Source organism: Electrophorus electricus, chromosome 5 (assembly GCF_013358815.1).
Source record: "Electrophorus electricus isolate fEleEle1 chromosome 5, fEleEle1.pri, whole genome shotgun sequence".
In the NCBI taxonomy this organism is placed as follows: Eukaryota; Metazoa; Chordata; class Actinopteri; order Gymnotiformes; family Gymnotidae; genus Electrophorus; species Electrophorus electricus.
In genome coordinates, this window is record NC_049539.1 from 5,776,404 (window position 1) to 5,799,146 (window position 22,743).

A 22,743-nucleotide genomic window follows, 5' to 3' on the forward strand; every position below is an offset into this window, starting at 1 on the left:
GCTCTAAAATGGGGGCTGGTGAGTGTATGAAAGTGAAAGTAAGGCAAAGAGACTTTCTTAGGCCTGGCTCATAGGTTGTCTTTGAAGTGCCAACTGAATTTAATTCAATTTAAATAAATGTATATGTATTAGAAATGAAAAGAAACTGAAAGTAAATTAAATCATAATTTAGATTGACTTAAACCAAACCATAGCTAAGCTGCTGATAGCTGGGGGGAGGGGTGACAACAGTCTTACACAGTATTTTTGAGAAAATGCAAACAAACAAGTCATAAAGAATATTGAGGCCATTATTAATGGTACATCATTCTAGATTACTACTAAATGTGGCCCAGGTCTGCACACCAAACAAGGAAACAGGGAACGCCTATTCACTGAAGACTGGCAGAGAGAACACACATTTATCTACACATTTCTCACCATACATCCCCCTCCCACACCTTTGTGTAGTTAAGTCCTCTGGTTTAAAATAAAACATACCAACTCAAGTACGAGTTCAGATTATTGCAATGTAATTAATCAAATGAGACGAAAGAGTGGATTATGAATGTGAATGTGCAGCAAAAAGCAAAGTTGAACACAATTTAATTCACATCAAAACTTGACTGTTAGTTTCATTAGATTGCTGTTGGTTAGCATTGGTGCACAGAAAAGCTAGCATCATCACTTTCATGCTGCTGCCAGATTAACTGTATTATGATGTATCCAATACACAATGCATGTCTTCTCCACGCACTAGAGTACTTCTATGACAAAGCATAAAGATATGGTCAAAACAAATGGTGCCTGCTTTCAGCATTGCTCTTAAGCTGAGAAATATTTTATTGATGCCTTGTTACAACCTTACCCCATAACCCACAAGCTTTTACCAGCAGTTCATTCACACTCCTAATAAAAAGCAAAAGACTAAGAGATGACCATTCTCTTGAATCACACTTCCAAATTCCATTCCTCTCTAAATAGCTGAAGAGTAAGCAATCATCTGCATGAGGCTGTTATAATTCTCAAACAGGGATTCCAACATCTTCCTCCATTAGATTTCAATTAACAATGTCAAATGAGAAGGATGTGCTTAAAGAACTGTGAATTGTGGAAGGGTGGTGAGGGAGTAAAAGGTGATCTCTACATGTCTGCAATAAATACTGATTTAGTCAGGCATGATTTATGAGACAGAGAGAAACAATTAAGTAAACTGACCATCCTCATGAAAGACAAGGGCTCATCTGTCCTAGGAAATCAATTTTAACTTTTTCTACTCCCAGAAACAATGAAGTAGTGTCTCAAGTGAGTATGTGTCAATTGTAAGGAATGATAACCTACACTTGGTTCACAGAAGCATTTTCCCAGTGTTAGGGGACGCAGTCATACATGAAAGGGTTAGCCTTGTGTCATTCCATTGTGATCTCATTTTTCTTTTTGTCCAGTCTAAGAATACGAATTTGAAAACCCCAATTTCCTATAATTCTCAGATCAACTGCGCAAAACAAAGAAGCAACTGGAATTCAGTCTATTGATGACAGGGGACTGGGGATGGGGGGGGCTTTGTCAGATATTATGCAATGGACCGTGTTCATGTCTCGTCTGTGATTCGCGTCCTGGACCCCAGGCGCGCGCGTGCGCTGGCGCCCCCACTAGGACACTCTTTAGGAGGGCTGCGAGCCAAGAAGTCTCTCGATGGCGGCGTTGATGTCGCCCCCTGTGGCGATGAGGGCCTGCAGGTTGGCCTCCCTGTTGATGAAGCCCATTGCGCTCAGCTGCTCCAGCTGCTGCTGGAAGCGTACCTCTGGAGTCTGGCTCTGTGAGGACAGAACAGTTTAGAAGCCTAAATACAGTAACATAAGAACACCTATCCACCTAGACTAGATTACCATGCCAAAACTGCTAAAATAAAATGTTATGCTACTTAGCATTAGTCTATTGACCTCTTGATTCACCGTTACCGATGTTAGCCACAAGAGTTCTTTAAAAAAAATGTATTGGTTATCTTTCTAAGCTCGCAATTCAAACCAGTGTCAGCTGTACCGATGCGCTGCCTCCGGCGAACATCTGTAACATCTGCTGCATGAGCTGCTGCTGAGCTGGATTGGTTCCAGCAGCAGGGGAGGAGCCTGGTCCAGAGGTGGGGGCAGGAGGGTTCTCAGGAGTCACATTAACTCCTGTGGGGATCCCGCCAGGAATCCCGGAAGCAATCAGACTACAGCAAAAGTGAAATAACATAGGTGGTCAGTTCTTCTGAATTGCACTTTTTGAAAACTGTCTTGAAATAATTCTTACTGCTGATAAATTGCATTGTTTATGCATATTAACAGGGGACCCAAAAACAATTGCTGCAAGAAGGGGTAAGGCATGTTATTTTTATGTCTCAACATGTTTTTTCTTCAAGAAGACTGACCAGCTGTTTTGCTTTTTTCACGAGAGACATTTAGACCAATTACAGAAAGCATGTAAACAACTAATGTTGTAATACCATTATGCCATTTGTATTTATTCAACAGATTCTTTAATTTTTTTCTCCTAGTTTTTTCCTGAAGATTATTCATTATATAAATGTTTACACACTATCTGTTCCTTGTTAGCAATCCCAAGAAAAAGCAAATATTGTGATAATGTTACATATCACATATTGAGAAAATAACTTGGGCATCATATTTCTGCCACATTGCCCATCCCTGTTTCAAGTATCTTGGACACAATTCAATCAAAACTACCTGAGAAGGAAGTTTTATTTATCTGTAATGAATCACTGAAAAGGAAATAGCTCCAATAAAGAGGATGTTCTATAGTAACTTCCACACTGCACAGAGTACTGCATTATTGGAAGGTGACCTGGTTTGTTGAGCCCAGTAGATACAGACCTGGGCATAAGCCCTGGAGCCTCAGTCTGGAGGGTCTGCAAACCCTGCTGGATCTGCATCAGAGCCTGCATGGCCCGTGGGTTTGTCATCACCGACAGGGCTTCAGGGTTCTGCATCTGAAATCAAGAGTTTCATTTACATTTATGGCATTTAGCTGACGCGTTTATCCAAAGCGACTTACAATTATGGCTGAGTACAACTTGAGCAATTGAGGGTTAAGGGCCTTGCTCAGGGGTCCAACAGTGGCAGTGAATCAGCAACCTTCCAATTACAAGTCAAGCACCTTAACCACTGAGCTACTACTGCCCTTTCAGTTGTATCCACATTTGAAACATTTGAAAAACAGATGTGTGGACTCATATGAACATGGGTAAAATGGCAAACTACTGAAGAAGAAAGGTGCATATTAAAATCCACAAAGTTTCAAAATATCACACCACCTTTGTTTTGCTTTTTGTGTAATAAAACCATGGAAGATATTTGTATTATTTCTACTAATCAGTCCCATTACATTCAACTTCATTTTTAATGCAGATATGACCACTTTTAATATGGTAAAAGATTAAACTTCAAGGAACTGGGCGAAGCAGGACCCACCTGTTGCAGAAATACAGGTAGCTGGTGTCTCATCTGCTCCTGCAGCTGGGGATTTCCAGCAAAAAGAGGGTTGTTCATCAAGACCTGGAGGAGGAGCACACAAGCCTACAGTTACTTTGGCCAGATACAGCATGAGCATTCTCAACTCTATATACATAAAATCATGACATGTCATAGGGCTTTTCTGAATTAACCACACTGGCCAAAACGCCCTCACATGACTACCAAATGACAAAATAGCAGCGGTCAATTAGGAAGCTTGTGTTTTTGCAGCTCTGGCTGCTGGGTGCTAATTGCCGTTAGCAACGCTAGCCTCTCCAGGCAACCCCCCCCTCCCCATGACGAAGAAGACATGCGAACCTGTGAGGCGACCTCTGGGTTCTGGGCCAGGGACTGCATCATACTGCGCATGTAGGGGGCAGAGAGCATGTTCTGCATCAGCTGGGGGTTCTCCGAGATCTGCTGCATCAGGCTCTGCATACCAGGGCTGTTGAATATACCTGCACAAGCCACAAGAGCAACATGGGAACATTTAAAAAGGGACATTTTGGCATAGAACAGCAGCCCAGAAAGCTAAGAATAAAACCATCATTCATTAGTGGCAATTCTGGCATTTTTAATGATTGTCTTATTTAATTTTTGAGAAAATCTATCAGTAAAGAAACAATTCATAAAAAAACATACCACCAGAATTAATGCAATGTTAACAGCAAACAGTGGTGCAGTTTCCTCATTCATAATCATAATAATAATAATAATTCCTCATTCCAGCATATTTCACTGTTTTCGTGACACATGGTGCTACCACATTTTGTCCTTATTCCATGACGTTAGAGATTCATAATACAATGCTCCACAAAAAAACCCCCAAGACACCTGAACCTGTTCGACAGCAAATGTTTCAGGAACAAAAAAACAAAAACACTATTCTCTAAATACTTGGTCACACATCAATAAAAATTCTGCACAGGGGCCCACTTAGCTGACACATTTATTTAAAATACACGTTTTTGGTTTGTTTGTAGTGGGAATGATGGCAAATTTTGCAACTGCAACAGCAGGAGTATGTGAAAAGGAACTTGACTTTCTTGAGCAAGAAATCATAATGCCTTAAACTTTTGCCATAAGAAAGGCACATTTGAGTGTTGCACAGGAAAAACTATAAACAGACAGAACAGATAACATTTTACTTCTCTCCATGGTTTAGAAGGAGACCATGCAGTTCCCATTTTGGTCAAAGTTACAAATACATTACAGTTTTTATGTAACTGGCAGTTCTGTGTACCCCTGGTTTCATGACTGGGGCTTGTCAGTCATCTGTCTCTTGTTATATCCCTTTAATATGCATGACTTCATTTACATGTTGATTTTGAATGGCTTTCACTTGGGGTCTGGTTAATTTAGTGCATTAAAAATTACCACTAATTTTTAAAATAAAAATTATAGTATATTGCAAATTTCGCATGGCATAGCAAGGTTACCACCTGGCCCATGTCTATAAATATAAAAAAGTTCATGATACACCAGCAGTCTGTGCATCTGAATTGATCAGACATGGTGGTAGTAGTGGTGGGGGTACCATTTCCCAAGCTGGAGGAGCTAATGCCCAGGGGGTTGGAGACGCTGGGCGTGGTAGAGCTCGTGCTGGAGGTGGTTGTGGTGCCAGTTGCAGCAGAGGTGGTGTCTGGGGGGCCCCATGGATTTGGCAGTGGCTCACGGTTTTCCGTCCGGGAAGGCTGTGCTCCTGGGCTGTCTGCATTAACCCCCAAGGCGGAGAAGGGATTGTTTCCAAACTGCACAAAACAACAAAAAAAAAATTATATATTACACATTATTTACGAACCAAATCCTGCAATTCTTTAAGAGACACAGCAAAGCAATTTCCCAAACCAGTTCCGGTCTTCCCTGTGCACCCCCCACCATGTAGAGGGGAGGGGGGGAAGAAAAAGAAAAGGAAAAAAAAAAGTCTTCTAGACCTGCTCGCGTGCAGCACTAAACATGGGCTCCTGGATATCCGTGTACATCCTCCGTAGAGCATTGTACCCCCCAGGGATGCTCTCCAAGTTGCTAAGAGCCCGGTCCTGGTTACGCATCATCTCTTGCATCATGGCTGGATTCCTTGCCAACTCCATTGTCTAAATAAAGGCAAAATTAATCTCTTCATCTTGTATGAACTGTATATTTCCAGTGAAAGTGCAAAAATGTTCTTTACTCAACAGGTTTGGGAATTCTGCTTCAAGTATTACACACACATACAAAAAGAGGCCTGTGGATTATTTTTTCCAATCCCCCCCCCCCCCCCCCCCCCCCCATGTTCTAGTTTGCAGTCTGATCTCAATTTCAAAATGATTCTGTTACAAATACAACAAATTAAACACACAAAGCTATATTTCATACTGAACTTGGGGATAAACGTATTGTAAGAATTTTTTTAAAAGTCAGATTTCAGAAGGAAACAGCAACACCATCAGAGGTTGCATAACACTCCCGAAATACTAAAGTATACCTTTATGTGAAATCTGTTATCTACTGCTATATTAAAGGAACAATGTTTCTGTTGCCAGTACTAGTTTCTAAGCATGCGCACACAAGTAAAAAGGAATTGGGTTAACAGATTGCATTTGCCATTAGAAACCGTTTGTCAGTCAGTAGTGATAAGAGGTGACTGCAGTGTGGATTATACTCCTGTTCAACTGCTTGCTTAATAATGTTACTTTGTGGCAAAAACAAGAAACATTTAGCTTTGTTCGACCACTCAGGCCAAAACAGGTAAAACAATATTAACAAGATATCACATTACTTAGAGTAAATGCCAAGCAAGAAGCATTACATTTTATGCATTTTCTACTGAATGTTTGATCAGTTAACAAATGCAAGGGATACACAGAATAATCCTAAAATCTGTAAGCCACAAGCTCAGAATCCTACAGCAAAGGGAAATTGACAACAGGCATAATCTGCCACAGTGATTAAAAAACAAATAATTCTCCCAAAATAGGCTTGCATTAACAGTAAGACAGCCTTTCCCCCTCCTCCACCTGTCTCATCAGCTCTGGGTTGTTGAGCATGTGTGAAATCTCAGGGTTGCGCTCCATGAGCTGTTGCATCTGCGGATTGGCCATGATCATCTGCCTCATCAGGTCTGGGTTGGACATCATGTTCTGGACCAGAGGGTTCTCCATGATCTGCGAGAGCATCTCCGGGTTTGACATCAGCTGTCGCTGCATTTGCTGCTGCAACTCCATGAAGTTGGCAGAGCCCATGCCCAAGTTAGCCAGGCTGGACAGGTCACCGAATCCAGCTGAGCACACCAGGATGCAAGCACAAGAAGCAAGGAAGTGGAGTTGGAGAAAGAGTTGAGCAGAAAAAGGTCCATTAGCTTTGTCTACTCAAACTCTCTTTATAATTTACTACACATTCAAGAGTCATAAAAAATGGTACATAAAATGGTGCAAAATAATACAAGTCTACTTTGTCAATTTTAAAGAAGAGTTTGCCATTTAATGCACTCACTTCTAGTTTCTGTTAAACATCGTTGTACGATAAAACAATGTCTCAATTACATGTTTAATATCTACTAAATTTTCCAAATATCACTTTTTTAAAAACTTCAAAGCATTCCAACAAATGCAAGTAATAAGACATAACCTTCAGGAAATGTCATTAAAAATTCCCCCCTCAAATTTTGCAGGCATCACAATTGAGATTCCTTTCATTTTCACTTTGCATTAACGTAGCCATTTTAAAATGCCTTCCTTCACTCTCCTCTAGGGGACAGGACAGCCCTGTGAGACTTTAGAGAAGCACTGTGCACAAGCACCAAGCAGTTCTTAGGTTTAAACCCTTGCAAGCTTGTGAAAAGTGGCATCAACTGGCACTCACTAAATAAGCTGGCTGGCTGTGAGGTGGCTGGCGATGGCCCACTGCCCTGCGATGTGCCCAGGTTGACAGCAGGGCCAGGGCTGGCAGTATTCGCAGTGCCACTGTTCACCTGTGATGTACCAGAGGTGGATGAACCAGCTGAGGAGCTTGCACCTGTGGCCCTGGAGTGAGGAATAAATAAATAAATAAATAAATAAATAAAAAGTAATGTGAGTCAATGCACAAAGTATGCATTGCTAAAAGAAACATTGCTTCCTCCCCCCAATCACATGACCTGGTGCACAGTAGAGCACCAAAAAAAAAAAAAAAAAGGTTCCACCATATGGTGTGGTTCTAGAGATAGGAATGCTTGTATGTCTTACTTTTGTGCTGTTTTGATGACAAGGTGAACAGTGAGTCCATCCTTTATACCATGCTGACTGAGTGTGTCTCCATCTTTCAGGATTTTACCAGCAAAGATCAAGACTAACTGGTCCTGCTTTGCCTTAAACCTTTTGGAGATTTCTTCTTTAAACTATAAATAAGAAAAATAGCGATGATAACGCACAGAATTTACAAATTTCACAAAGGCATTTACAAAAATAAAAAAAGGTTTTAGAATTTTTTAAATAATTTTCTTATTTTGAGAGCTCTGGGGTTAAACAATGAGATGGCCTAAAAACCTACTAGTCTAAGACCAAAACTAGGGTACCGTGTAATAATATTCAGTCAGTTTCCAAGAACATATTAATGAAACATTTATTTATGCTGAAAACATTTATATACGCAGAGATAGACAAAAGCAACATTTCCATACTGTCAATACGCCATCAAATCTTAATATAAGCTTAAGATTGTAATTAAAGTGATAGGCTCAATACGAAATTTATATTGAAGTATCGATATCGCCAACGTTAACTAAAATATAGCGTAGCTATAAACACATGCAAGAAAAACCACATTGGAAGAAACACACTGGCTACTCCTCAAGTAAAAACTAAAAAAGTGTAGTTCAACTGATTTTACCCTTGTATCTAGCTAGTTAGGCTACATCACTACACGTGAAAGCGAAAACGACCAAGATAAACAATCAAACTAGAAGCTTCTCTAAACCAGCCTCTCAGCTAATCTTAGCTAGCAAGGTTGCTAGCTAGAGTACGCAATCAGCAACCGCCTTAAATCAGACAAATAACGCTACACAAAACGATCTAACAGACATTCTCGTTACACATCGCAAAAGAAAAGCCGCCTCCAAAAACAACAACGGTAACAAACCGCAATATCGCAAAACCGAGCCAACCAGCCGATTTTAATAGGAACGAAGAAACCTCCCGTCAGCTGCCGCCATAGCGACGCTGAGATACGGGCAGCAAGCTAAACTCTCAGCGTCATGCCCAGGTCGTTTTATTTTGAACACGACTGCTGCACTAATACCAAATAACATACTGCCGTACATGTAGATATCAAGTCATACTGCGTTAACTGGCAGTAACATATATTCACAAGCGAGTTACGAAGCCATTACTTCCAAAAAGACTATCCCCAATTTATTGTCGTCGTAAGCTAACCTCAGCTAGCTCGCCGCTTCGCTTCGCCATTCACGTCGGCCGACTTGACTGACAAAAACAACACTGACTTATTGGTCAACCCAAGATACCTGTGAGACAGAGGCATCCTCGGAGATTGCTATTTCTTCCTTATCTTTCGGTGTTTTTACAGTGACCATGATTATGGTCCCGCTGGTGGCAGCGTTTTCTTCGGCGCTCCTTTCCACGGCAGGATCTGTGCCGCTGTTCTCCGCCATTTTTACTCCTCTTTTGCTTCATTACATCATCGAACTAACAGGAATCGAAAAAGAGTTTGACACTTTTGCGTTTACAAGCGAAATTATTACAGCGCCCTCATACGGCATGCCACGGCATGTTTTTTTTGTGTTTTTATTTTTTATTAAAGCGGTTATTTTGTGAAATTATCAGTCTATGCTGGCTATAAAAGAGCATAATACAAAAGTATGAAAGGCCAAACCTCATTTAATATATTTTAATACATACGATCCTTGGTAGTGATGGTAACAAATATAAAAGAACGAAATTTCAGGTGGTAAAAAAATCACAACAATCAGAAAAAACTAGAAAGTTACTTAATACATTTGGAGAGAGATCATAGGTTAACAATTTCAAAATACCTTGTAATATTCATACCATGGCTTATTCCACATTCATTACACTGTCTTTATCATTTGCGAAGAACATGCCGTATTTTTAATAGCCCATTAAAAACACACCTAAATAGCAAATACTGACCATATGATGGAATGCTGATTATAGATGTGCAATGACATATCTAAAGTCTGTACACCAACCAGAAGGAGGGTGAAGACACGAAAAATGCATGAATACATATAAGCAATGGCCCCCAAGGATGAGCAGATGGGTCAGATGAGTGACTATGGAACCAAAAGAGGTGCGATGGCAAGATATGCCCCTTGATGGAATGTACCACCGACAGGTAGCAGAGGTGGCTGACATAACACAATCCTACAAATGGCTGGAAAAGGTATGATTGAAGCACAGCACAAGATCAAGCACTAAGATCAAGATCAAGCACTAGGTCAGTTGAAGGAGGGGCGTATCACACCAGAGAAGACCCAAGCTGCAGAGTGTGCAGAGGAGCCTCTGAAACCATCCAGCACCTAGTAGCAACAGGCAAGATGCTGGCAGCGAAATCATACACTGAGAGACACAACCAAGTGGCAGAGATCATATACAGCAACAAATACAAGGCATATATGCAAATAGAGGAACTGCAGAGAGTGATGAACAACAAGGCAAAGGTCATGGAGGACCTTCAGATCCACAAGTAGTAGCAAACCAACCAGACATCGTGACCGTGGACAAGACACAGAAAACAGCAGTGACAAAAGATATGGCACCACCCAAGTGGTGGAAACATCCAAAGGAAAGAATACGAGAAATTGAAAAAATACAGCAACAGAAATAAGAACTAAAGAGAACGTGGAAGGTCGACACTAAGGTTGTGCCAGTGGTGACATGTGGGACTGTAACCCATAAGGTGTAAAAGTGTCTCCTACAGATCATAGGAGTGACAACATCAATTTCAGGTGATTTTTACACACTGACCACTTTAGTGGAAACACTATATTAACTCTTGGCTTTGTTCAAGGAGATTAGCAGTTTCTGAAATATCTGTTTCTGTCACCAACAGCCATTCCATGATCAAAGATTCAATTTTTGCTTGCTTGTTTTTTAAAACAAGGTAGACATCTGTTGGACATCATTTGAAGGTATTTATCCAAAAACAAAATATATTGAAGATGCACATTACAACTGGACAGATAAAATTACGTAGGCAAGGCCATCTTATGTGCGTTCATGTTCTGTGTCCCATGTGTCTCTGTCTACCCTTTCTCAGCCTTTATTCAGGAATTTATGCTGAGTTAAAGCTCTTGTCCGTAATTTCTGTAAAGCGCTACATGAAAACAGAAACAATTTATTTGTCAGATTGTGTAGGCAAACAAGTATAGACAGTGTCTAAAGCTTGTAGCTCATGTCTGCTTGATTTGATCCACTGATCCACTGATTTTATCCATTTGCTCAAATGCTGCCACATGATTGGTTGCATGAATAATTAAGTGAAAGCACAGGTGCACATGGTCCCCAATAAAGTGTCCCATGAGTTTATGTAGTATCTTTAGGCAAAGTGACATAGAACTGAAATAAAACTACAGATAAAAACATTAATTGATAATAAGAGTGAGTTCAATGCTTCTCCAGCACAGCTCGCTGTACTCTTCAGCTAAATACTATGCATTTTAAATGTATCTGTTCTTTATAGTCTGAAACTGGAAACTCCATTTAGGGTTATCTCTCTAACCTGAAATATGTCCAATAACCTTCCGCTACTGATAAAACACCAATGATAAATTTTATCAGCACACAGAGGGCTAGAAAAGTGATTCAGGCATTCTTATCACACTTAGGTCTGTTGCAGCATTACACTTTACTGTGCAAACTTTGCCTGAATTTCTACAGCAAACAACCCAAACCACTGGAAAGGCTAACATGATGAAAGTGCAGACACAGGGTAATGACTGACTCCAGTTCTACAAGATTTTGATCATTTGTTTGCATACACAGGAAGATAAGCTCACAATTCTTTTGTAATTCTTTGTGCATTTTAACCATTGGCCCTATACTTGTAGCCTTACAAATGAACTTGAGATCTGTCTTAAACAGCAGCCCATAGTTGCATTTGCAATTATATTTAGCAAATATTTAGCGACTTATAAAATTAATTAGTTGTCCACTCAGACAAATCCATAGAGTCCAAAAATACACTTAATGATTATATTACACATTAGACCTCAAATTTTCCCTGCACCAGTTCCTGTGAGGACAAAAAAAAATTGCATCGAAATTATGTTTTACACAGTATATGTTACAAAGTGCCATTGGCCACTGTAACGTTGCTGCTGGCCCGAGTGCCGATGGGCGTGGAGCAGGACGCACAGACTTCCTCGATAGTGAAATACATTTATTAACACAGAACTATCACGGTGCCAATCACACATAACATTAACTATACATGGACATGACTATACATTTAACTGGACACAGGCTACCGTGCCACACAAACGTTTAACATACATCAGCAAACATCTACATAAACAATGACCAACAAGGGAGCACACAGTGACAATATAATATAATTATATTATATTATGTCACTTTATATTGATGTATTTATACACCAATATAAATACAGACAAAACACTTAACACTAAATCACTTGTAGGTGTGCGCTATCCCAAGGGGGCGTGGTTACAAATTAGACAACCGTGAATCCCCCTGTACGTAGCCGTACCACGTGACTCGTGGGGGGCGGAGCAGTCCGTGACAGCCACGCCAAAACCAACAGTTTCGTTCAGTTGCCAGGCTGGGTCTGTTTGCACACACACTACTTTTGCAGAGTACATACGTGACAGCATTTTTGTCGAAATCTATTGAGGTATCCAACCGCAAGCCTGGCATCAGTCTCACTGTCTGCTGCAGACCCAGTAACCACCCAGAGTGAGTACTTTATTTTACTTTTTTATATGGCTTTCAGATTGTACTGACATTTGGTCAGATTTAAGTTTTGGACAGAAATGAAGTTATAGTGATGGAGTGTTTTGTTTTTTTTGATAATTTTATGAAATCATAAGGTAAATTTGAAATTTGTCTCAACTCTTGAACTCAAAATGAATGGGCTTATTTACAAAGCATAAAACATTTAAAGTATTTATGTATAGATAAAACATAATAAAAAGGGAATATGTGAATATATATTATTTTTTATCATTCACATTGTGTGTTTACAAGGCATGGGTGTGCAGAACTGAACCTTTGATGCTGAGAACACAATCTGTACATTTCTGTTACTGACTTATTTTTTTCTGTTTCATATTGTAGGCAATAATGAAGAAAAGTGTTATGCAATTGTATGTTTTATTACTTATTCTGTGAGTATTGAAAAGGATGTAGGATATGTCCTGTTAACTGCTGGAATAATTTTAGGTTTTCTTTCTTTAAGCTTTCTTTCTCACTTGCATGATGTCTTAAAATCGCTTTGCTTTAGGGGAAATAATTGTTTGTGTTTTATGTTGAAACTCACATTTGACTGAGTTATTTGTGACTGTGTGATGACGCAGCAGTTTACATTCATGATAAGGTATCGTAAGACAAGTACAGGCTGGTCCTATAATTGCACAAACCTGCATCATATAATCAAATGTACAACTCGCCTGTCAATGCTCCAGGCAACTTCATGGAGAGACTGATGGTCAAGATCTGAGTCAGGCGTTCAACGACAGGGAGAAGCTCCAGCTCCCCAGTGGCTACAGGGCTGACTGGATGAAGAGCCTGGACAGTAACCTGCTCCTTTCCCAGATCACCCTCCCTGGGACACATGACACCATGGCTCTCTACGGGGGCCCAGCTGCAGAGTGCCAGGCATGGAGCCTGGAAGACCAGCTGAGGGCTGGGATACGCTACCTGGACCTCCGTGTATTCGAGTTTGAAAACACACTGCACCTCATGCATGGTGTCATTTATGAGCACTCGGCTTTCACCACAGTTGTTGAAACACTCAAGAAGTTTTTATCTGAGTTTCCGAGTGAGACTGTTCTTGTCCGAGTGAAGCCAGATATGTTTGATAAGAGTAAAGTTCAGGGGATGGTTCAAAAGATCATAGAGAATGATAACAATGTGTGGGTAGAATCTACCATACCACACATAGGTGAAGTAAGAGGCAAGTTTGTCTTTGTGCAGAAAGATGACTTCAAGCTTGGTATTCCTCTGCTGGAAACTGACACCAAGGATGACTATAAGGTTGTTCATATTGCGAAAAAAGAGGAAGAAACAGGTCAGCATCTCAGCCAAGCTGCAAAAGAGTGTGGGGGTAATTCTGTAGTGTTGACCTACTCCAGCGGCACAGGTATTGGCACGTTCAAGGGCATGTTTTTAACCCCTAAAAAGGTAGCAGAAAAAATCGACCCTTGGTTGTACGAACATCTACAAATGATGCTTTCTAACAAATCTCCATGCTGTTTGGGCATTATAGCTATGGACTTCCCAGGATTTGACCTCATCCAGACAATCATAAAGTTTAATAATGTATAGACAGTTTGGTTAGGTCTGCACTGTTTTGCTTGGAATGTTCATCAGCTGCATACTTTTTGATCTAGATTTTTTTTTCAAATGGATACAATTATGCTTTTGAATAACAAAAGTCTATGCATTACATACATTTGAAAGCTGAGTATGTTCAACCCCTTTTCTGAGTATGTCTGTTGCCCTGGGGCCTGAGGCTTACCGGAGCGTGGAATTCTTCTCACCCGGGCGCTACAGTTAATTATTTCAGATGGAAACCAATGCAAATGCAGTTGCAATGTAATAAACTGTTTTTCTCTCTTGAATAAAATTTCTCTACTATACCGCTATATTGCTATTGCGGCAACGGCTCGCTTGTGTGCGGGCGTGTGCGTCTTTCTCTCCCTCCGACGTCACGAACAGGAACAGGACTTTCACCAAGAAACAGTAAAAGTTGGTCGATGAAGCTCCGTTGACGTGCGATACGAAATAAGATGTAGAAGAAAGTGAGTTGGGGCGGCTATAATGTCCATGCAGTACAATGATGCTTTGACGGCTTCTAAAATCTCGAAAATTCGGCCCACACAGGGTTATGTTGTTTATATTACGCTAATCGAGGAGTCAAAAAGCGGACCTAAAAGCATGACGCATACCCTTCAACATTACTGGGTTTTCATACCCTGCTAGGATCACTTACCGTTATAAGGTTTATGTCTTATTTTCCAGCACTACGTAGATAGTAGTTAGTAGAAAATAACTCCAAATAAATAAGAATCCAAATAAACAAATAAAAAATCAAATGGCACTGAAACAAAGTGAATGGAACTCACGGAAAGAAAATTCTAATAGATTATTATGGAATGCATCCGAATATAACAAACTAGCATCACTTCATACCTGCAAAAAAACTAAAGGTTATTCAGTCTTTTTTTCACTACATCAAACATCTTTGTCTCTATTCTATTGAACTATCGAAATACAACAAAACCGAAACATGTAACTCTTGGGACCAGACAACCTATAATAATTTACTGCTATGCCGCAACTTCGTGGTTAGGACACCGAATCTGTGTGTCCTGCGGGGAAGACAGAGGGGAGCTCGTAGACAGAGGGGAGCTCATTTTAACTTTTTTTAATCTTTTCAGCTGGCATCATGTGTGGGGAAAAGTTGATTTACTTGAGCCATATGATATCTGAAGTCTACTGTTTCTGGGTAGGCTGCATTATGTAAGGAAATATTATAAATCTTTGTTATTGTTTTTTGTAGTACTTCAGGATGTCACTGACGGTCACCAGGGCTGAAGGGGTGACCGTGTTTACTGTCATCTCCAACCCCAAAAGCAAGTAGCCCCCATTTTGCCAGATCCTGGGCAGCATGTGCTACAGTCTGGTGTGCTCAGTGTCTCAGAGAGTGATGTGGCAACTGGGAGCTGTTCACTCCATTCTAGGGGTAGGTATTCCATACTATACACGATACAAGTCGAGAAGTACGTTACACGTTGAGCCGCTTTGCTTCTGACAGATTTTAATGACTACGAACTCTTCCCTGGTAATGATGATGATAAGAGAGTAGAGTCAAGGTTATGTGATGACCTGCTTCCATCTTCCCACAGACTATACAGATAGTGGTTGGAGTGATGAATCTGGGCTATGGAAGTTTGCATGTTACAAGCTTTTATACTTTCAGTGAGATTAGCGGTCACACCCTTTTCTAGTTGGGGGGGAGAGGTAAGAATAAGAATTTTTAATTTCAATAAAATTAAGTGGAATATTTTAAAAGTATAATGTTCCATTTAAAAGGAACTTCATTATTGAACAGATCTAATAGATGAATTTTTAATAAGCTGTTTTTTTTTTTTTGTTTTTTTTTATTGTTTAGAACAAGTTCATTGTTGCTGGCATCATGTGTCCTTGCAGAAAGGTTTCCCCACCCATTCCTGGTGAGCTTCTCTTTTTCTTTGAAAGACATATTAATATTGTATCAGACACATATAAGTCAGAATTTTTCCAATATGATTTCAAGTGTGTTATGACAAGGTGTATCATCTTGCACAGTTGATGAAGAACCTCTGAAATGTTCATTTTTTGGTAATGTGTACTACACTGTCATTTTTACCACCTATGTATAGTTTATACATACACATATACACTGAGTCATCATTTTATTAGTTAGTTATACCTACAGGAGATTTTCATACATTTTACAGTAAATTGTAGATATTTCCCTTGATACCACCATTGTACTCTGAGTCTACTGGAGTTCTCTCCTGTGTATGTTCTGTCATCCTTTATTCACCACTCTCATGAGTGGCATGGATGCTTTTAATATACACTCATATTGTAAATCCACTTGTAAATACAATTTATACAAATGCGTTTGTACACATATACATACATAGATCTACAAAATATCTAGACATCACGTGTCCTTTTCCAAAATTGGAAACACTGCAAAGTTGTGCAAAGAATAAGACAAGTCACCATCGGTCAGCATGTACAAACAACCATCTAAGATTTAATGAAATTTAAAAAGTTACTTTGCCTTTAGCCTAAACATTACATTACTTTGATAATTATATGATGTTTCTATGCATATTGATCATTCTGTTTTTCAGATTGGAATAACTGTCATAGTAAATATAGTCAGTGCTGTACTGACTATAACTGCCATTGTGTTGTGTTGTACTCAGTGGATGTAGTTCTAGGCCTCATTCTTATTGGTGCAACCCATCTACTAGATCATATCAGTATTTCTTGACAACACCCTCTCCCCCGAATGGGATCATTAAAAACAATCTAAAGATCTGTCAGAACTACAAACACCTTATTAAGGTACAGAATTTTGTTATGTTGCAGTATAAATACACTTTTTTTTTTTACCCTTGCACAGTGTTTCCATATGATTTTGAGTAATTACTTTGAGTAAGCTTTACAGAAAGCTACAGAAATCCTCTTAAATCGTGCAGTGTGATAAAATGAAACATGGTTAGGCAGCTGTCACCTGCACTGCCTAACCATTTGGCCTTCTACAGCTAGATGGTGCAGAGAGGGCTGAATATCATCATGATCGTGTTAGCTGTTCTTCAGTTTTGTGTCACCGTTAGCTCATGTGTTTTGAGCATGAAGACGCTGAGCAAGAAGAAAGGAGATGAAATGGTATGAATGTCCTTAACTAAACTCAGAATCACTGTTTGATGTTGCGGTTAGAGAGTTGTTTTCTGTAGTAGGAAGGACTTTTAAATGTGATGTTTTTTCTGTCTGGTTTTGAAGATCAAGGATGACACAGGCCTTTGCCAGACCCCTGCGGAGGAAGTTGTTTCTTGTCTTACCTGTTAGAGGAGTTTCACATTCAGAATTCCCACAGTTTACATGGATTCATTTCATATTCCTTTCATATTCTTTTGGCCCTTGTGACATGAGATGTTTTCTTATTGTTATTATTAGAGGCATTTGTTTTTGTAAAGTAAGAACTCTCATTTATTATAAGCTGATTGCGCTTTACTTCATCACACTTTTTTGTTCCTATAGTACATATGCACTAAAGGCTTTTTGGTAACCATGATTCTTAATAAAGACAAGCATGTGTATTTGTAACATCTGCATCTTTGTTTATATTTCTACTCAAACTGAACTAAATGCAAAATAATAGACTTTTAATTGAAATTGGACATTGCATTAATCAAGCTAAGATATGCTTTATGCAATAACAGTATATGGGATCTGGGCAACAAAAGCAATGTGCTGGTTATTAGAATTTACTCTTTAGTGGGAAATCCTGTAATACATAACTGATGTTTCAAATGTAGACCACAATTAATTGCACTTGAAGTCAAGAGCGCTTTCATAGCCTACAACTTCTGGGAACATTTAAAAAATTCTCATAAATTATTATTGGTTGACTTAACAAACGTAACTTAATATATTTCCAGAAAATCCGCTGTTTTACTGCTGATCAAATGTGCGACACATCCTCCACCACCAGATGGCAGCAGAAAAGCTTAATAATCACGCTGTTGTCAGTAATTGTCTGAATCATCGTCAGCTGCCATTTTGAGAGAAGAATAGAGGAATGGAAAGATGTAGTCTTAAAAGTTTGAACACAGTCGAGGTTTTACAGCGATGAGACTGAAACCTAAAAGAAAGCTTATACTGTAAAGGCATTTCTGAAATTTATCATCTATAGGCGTATATGCGTCAGATGCATATAACAGCGATGATCTATTAGTTTGAGCCTCACAAATCTTAATAAAAATGGTTATATGTCAAATGGGAAAATGACTAGAGAATCACACTAAAATATTGAGCCTTATGTTGCACGAATTGTAGTATAAAGAGTTCAGCTGTTATCCCCAAACCTTGCCTCACAGAGTGCAATATTATAATTATAAATGTTAAATATTATGAAATGTTATTTTCATATTTATTCCATAGCCTACCCCATCCTATGTTCAGTACTGTAACTATGGATCTTCTCCTTCATGCTAAACTGGATTTTACTGAACGTTTTTGAATATTTAATTACATAATTAAATGTGTACATTTTCAGAGATTTTGCATAAGATGGAGATCACAAGCATGGTGCATACCCATTTTGGAAGCAATTTAGTAACAACAATTAGCCAACAGAGATATCAGAATGGAAACGTTATACATGTAGCCTATAAATATATGTTTGTCAGTCAAAATGACCACAACCTATAGAGTATGTTTGTCTGCATTCCACCTTTTAGTTGATTAAATCTTAGTTATACAATGTTATGCCTGTAAAAACAGAATCATAACCAAGTACAGCACCCTAATCAACAATGTGTACCTCGTCATGCAGCAAATGAACAAGGGTACACGAATATAAACTTTCAAATAGTGATTATATTACATTTTTATTTAAAACAATTAATTGCACAGTTTCTGCTTCATAATTGTAATAGATTTTGAGGCTTCCTGGAATGGGCCTACCAAGAGAAGAGGGTGAGGGATAGGTTGGGGGAGAGAGAACACCTGTCAAAACTTCTGCATTCTTTCTCCCACCTCAAATAATGAGTTTCTGTTACAGGTGCTAGTTTCAAGTGGTCTGACACCAGGGATCAACAAGCAATTCCCAGACAAAAGCAGATATCGGCAGCACGTCTCAGTCGCACAGGCATGTCTGTGTTTTGTATGCTTTTGTTAGCACTGGGCTTATCTCTTTTTTCTCCTTTAGCTCTGCTTTAGTGGGATTACACATGAAGTTGCTGGCAGGCAGTCACATCACATTATTTACTGCCACGGCATCCAGTCCACAGACTTTTCTATTGATAAAGAGCGATGTGCTTGCCAATGCCAATGACCTTTTTTTTTTTTAAACTTCATATGGTTCAGTAATTTCACTTGTTCAAATTGCTGTATTTGAACAAGTGAAACTATTTCGACTTCCATCTTCTTGCGGTAGTGATGTGATCAAGCATAAAGTAGTATTCATCAGTAGTACATTGTAAAGTATTATAATGCAGTCAGGGATGTAGAGCAAAGACACACTCACCCCAAGAGTGTGTCTCCTACTGCGTGATCCTCTACTATGCTAGTGAATAAAGTACAGTTTGGTCAACCCCCAGGCATCTTATGCTAGTGATGGCAAGCCAAGTGTAATTCAATATACCCTTGTTTGAATTTCAGTACAATTGAAGTAAGATGTCTTAGATTATAGTTGCTATTTGTAAAGATATGAAGAAGGTGAGATTTTTCCTGAGGCATTTTAAAAGACTATGTATTATATGACAGACTATTTTGGTTCCAGGAAGATATCTCGACTGAGTCATTAATACACTGTGTAAATGAAATACATTTTCTGACTCTGTAACTAAAACTGAATATTTATTTACTAATTCTCAGAAATGACCACCACGGATATTTAAGAAAAACGTGATATAACTTTGAAATGCGCAGAGACAGAGATAAAACACTTTTTTTGTGGGCATTTGGAAGAATGCATTCCCAAGTCTGCACAAACCTGGCAGAATCTTTCAAGCAGCACAAGGACAAAAAAGTGCAAAAAAGTGACTAACCATCCCTCAAAATAGGCCAAAATTTGGCAATGCGATATGGCCTATGGCTCAGAAGGTTGCGTCTGCCAACCCTCAATGCTACTGACGAAGCAGATGCTGTCTTTTTTTTCTTAGTATGGTGCTACAGGAGAAACCTAGGACTGGAAACTACATTTTGGTAAGAAAGAAGAAATATGTGAATGGTTAAAAAATAATAAATCATTATTCAGACATGACATTTTCCCATGTCCCATATCTTGAAGGCACTGGATTTGTCATAATACTCAATGGAAACCATTTGGTTCTTCTAGGGAAAACATAATACATTCTTCACACAGACTCTTATGCTTGTTTTTTTCTAGTATCTTGGACCAGGAGACACCTTAGTATATTTGCTTTTTTCCATGGCTACATCAGGCCTGGTGGTACTGCATGGGCTTCACTGGGGCTTCAATTGTCTGATACGAATGCATTTGTCCTTTCTTTGGGAACAAAATGAATTTTTTTCCATAGAAATTACTGCATTAAGTGAGGGACAGGGTAAAATTATGGAGATAAATGCTAGCACAGTGTATTCCTGCATCCTGCGTGAAAGCGTTCTGACTCCACGTGATGTTTTCCTGCGTTCCTGTGGTCACCTGATGGGAATGGCTGATAAACCTTGCTCAATGCGGGGCTGTGTGGCCAATTCATATTTATGGAAGAGTAATTCTAGTCTGATTAAAAGATTCTCTTAAACTATTCACCAGGGTAGCATTTTCATGCCAGGGTTATACCCATCATAGATAGTTTTCCACAGCTACATTGCTTATTGTGTAGAAAGTACACTCTTTTCAAGGGGCAAGTCCAAAATTCTTCAGTTTTTCTACCTCATAATCAGAAGTGTTGGAAAGTCTCAGTAGACTCAACCTTGTTTTGGTAGTAGGTCCTGTTTAACCCTACCCCAAAAACATGTTTATATATATATATATGTAAACATGTTTTTGGGGTAGGGTTAAACAGGACCTACTACCAAAACAAGGTTGAGTCTACTGAGACTTTCCAACACTTCTGATTAACCCAGCAGAATACCTGACGGAGGAACACCACTGTATATACAAATACTTTATATTCAATGTCAAAGTCCATACACCCAATTGGCATTTGACTCAGCCTATTTAGATAAGAGCAGCTTTTTGATTTGTCCAGATGTGGACACAACCCCTGACACCAGTGCCATTTGAGACAAAAATGCCATTCTAAGGTTTCAAAACTGGCAAGTATGCCCTACTGAATTCTAGACCCCAATCTATTTCCATGTTAAGGGACAGTGATTCTGGCAATCACTGGGTGAAAGTGAAACTACATCAAAATCTTGGTTAATATTAAATAGAATGCCATGTCATACTCTTTCACCATGCTTAAACCAACAAGTTGGGAATCATTTCCATTTTGATAAGAATTATAATCTCTGAACACTTCTTGAGCTCAGGATTTCAACTAACTTAGAATCATGTTGAGGATTTCATCACTCAGTGTGATGTCTTGGCCAGTAATCAGAATAAAAGTCTGGCATTGCCATTTTGGAATATTGAAGTCATGCCCAGAAAACAGGTCAAGTTAACATTATTGGGTTGGCATCAGACTCAATATTTCCAATAATTAGTGGAAATGCGCTGAAATTTTGTCACAGATTCCTACCAAATGCCCTCTAATAATGCAACAAATTTAGGTTTTTTCTGAGTTATGTCAAAACATTTCAACAGATCCATGATGGTATAAGTATCTTGCTAATTACTGCCAAAATAATCAAAATGATCAGAAAATACTAAAGTCCTAGTCTGGCCTGAATCGAAGTCATCTGTGAAGTTTATTTAGTGAAAACCTGTACAGACTATATCTTATTGCAGTAAAGACACAACCTAGCTCATAACCCCACCCACTTTACTACTATTTCAGTTTTATTGTTTCACAATGGACTGATTAGATATGCTTCTAAAAACTTTTAGAACCTAGATTAGGTGCATGATTTTTAAATTGAATTTAAATATGTTCAATTTGAATTTAATTTAAAAATGTCCAACTAGATGATGTGCATGATTTTAAAAATGAATTTAAATTGAACACATTGAAATTGAATTTTAAAATGTCCATTCAGTTTATAAAAGGTCTCATATTTCATATTAGACATTTAAAAAATGAAAAAAAAAAAGTTTTTGTAAGATGCACCTTTACTTTAAAATTTACTTTTCAGTCTTTTTCATTCTGACCTGTGGTAATGTCTGCCTATTGTTATAATCGTTGTTGTTTTATTCATTTCTGTGGTAATGTATTTATAAACTTGTTTTTTTTGTGTGTATGTGGTACCATGGAATTGAGCCTAATATAGAAACTCGACATTCCAGTTCCTGTGCATAATTACAGAGTAGGAAGGGTGTTTCATTCAGGGCAGAACCACATGTATTTCTCCAGTCATTTTCAACTCCTTGACTTTCTCTGCTACACTGAACGAACTTTGTTCGCCAAGCTAAATAATACTCTCACCTGCAAGTTTTCAAAGTAACACTGGTTATATTATCTTACACTGAACTTTATGCTATGACTCTTTTGAGAATAGAAGGTCCTTGAATTCTGCAATCTATTCGAGAATACAATAAGAAGGCAAAGCTTAGTGCATTATAATTTTGTGTATATTGCATTTCGTATCCCATACAAAGTTCATATAGAGTAAACGGATGATTTGCTGATATAGGAAATGTTTACATAAAAAAATCCAACATA

The 22,743-nt window shown here is 38.8% G+C and overlaps 2 protein-coding genes across 3 annotated transcripts; one reads left to right on the forward strand and one right to left on the reverse strand.

Annotated features, from left to right (window-relative positions):
• Positions 1 to 75: 75 nt before the first annotated feature.
• Positions 76 to 9,135, reverse strand: ubqln4 (ubiquilin 4). 2 transcript variants are annotated; one of them, XM_027014291.2, is made up of 11 exons: positions 8,971 to 9,135; positions 7,697 to 7,848; positions 7,335 to 7,495; positions 6,491 to 6,753; positions 5,429 to 5,587; positions 5,032 to 5,245; positions 3,813 to 3,952; positions 3,453 to 3,536; positions 2,856 to 2,971; positions 2,023 to 2,194; positions 76 to 1,796 (listed from the first exon to the last, which is right to left on the reverse strand). In XM_027014291.2, exons 1-11 carry the CDS (start codon positions 9,115 to 9,117, stop codon positions 1,644 to 1,646), a joined length of 1,761 nt encoding a protein of 586 aa, XP_026870092.2. In that variant the 5' UTR covers positions 9,118 to 9,135; the 3' UTR covers positions 76 to 1,643. The 2 variants fall into 2 exon arrangements, with proteins under 2 accessions (XP_026870092.2, XP_026870093.2); XM_027014292.2 differs by lacking the exon at positions 5,429 to 5,587.
• A 3,148-nt stretch (positions 9,136 to 12,283) lies between these two features.
• LOC113580028 (1-phosphatidylinositol phosphodiesterase-like) lies at positions 12,284 to 14,313 on the forward strand. The gene is made up of 3 exons (XM_027014320.2): positions 12,284 to 12,403; positions 12,785 to 12,834; positions 13,132 to 14,313. The coding sequence occupies exons 2-3, from the start codon at positions 12,791 to 12,793 to the stop codon at positions 13,991 to 13,993; spliced, it is 906 nt and encodes a 301-aa protein (XP_026870121.2). The 5' UTR covers positions 12,284 to 12,403; positions 12,785 to 12,790; the 3' UTR covers positions 13,994 to 14,313.
• Positions 14,314 to 22,743: the final 8,430 nt, after the last annotated feature.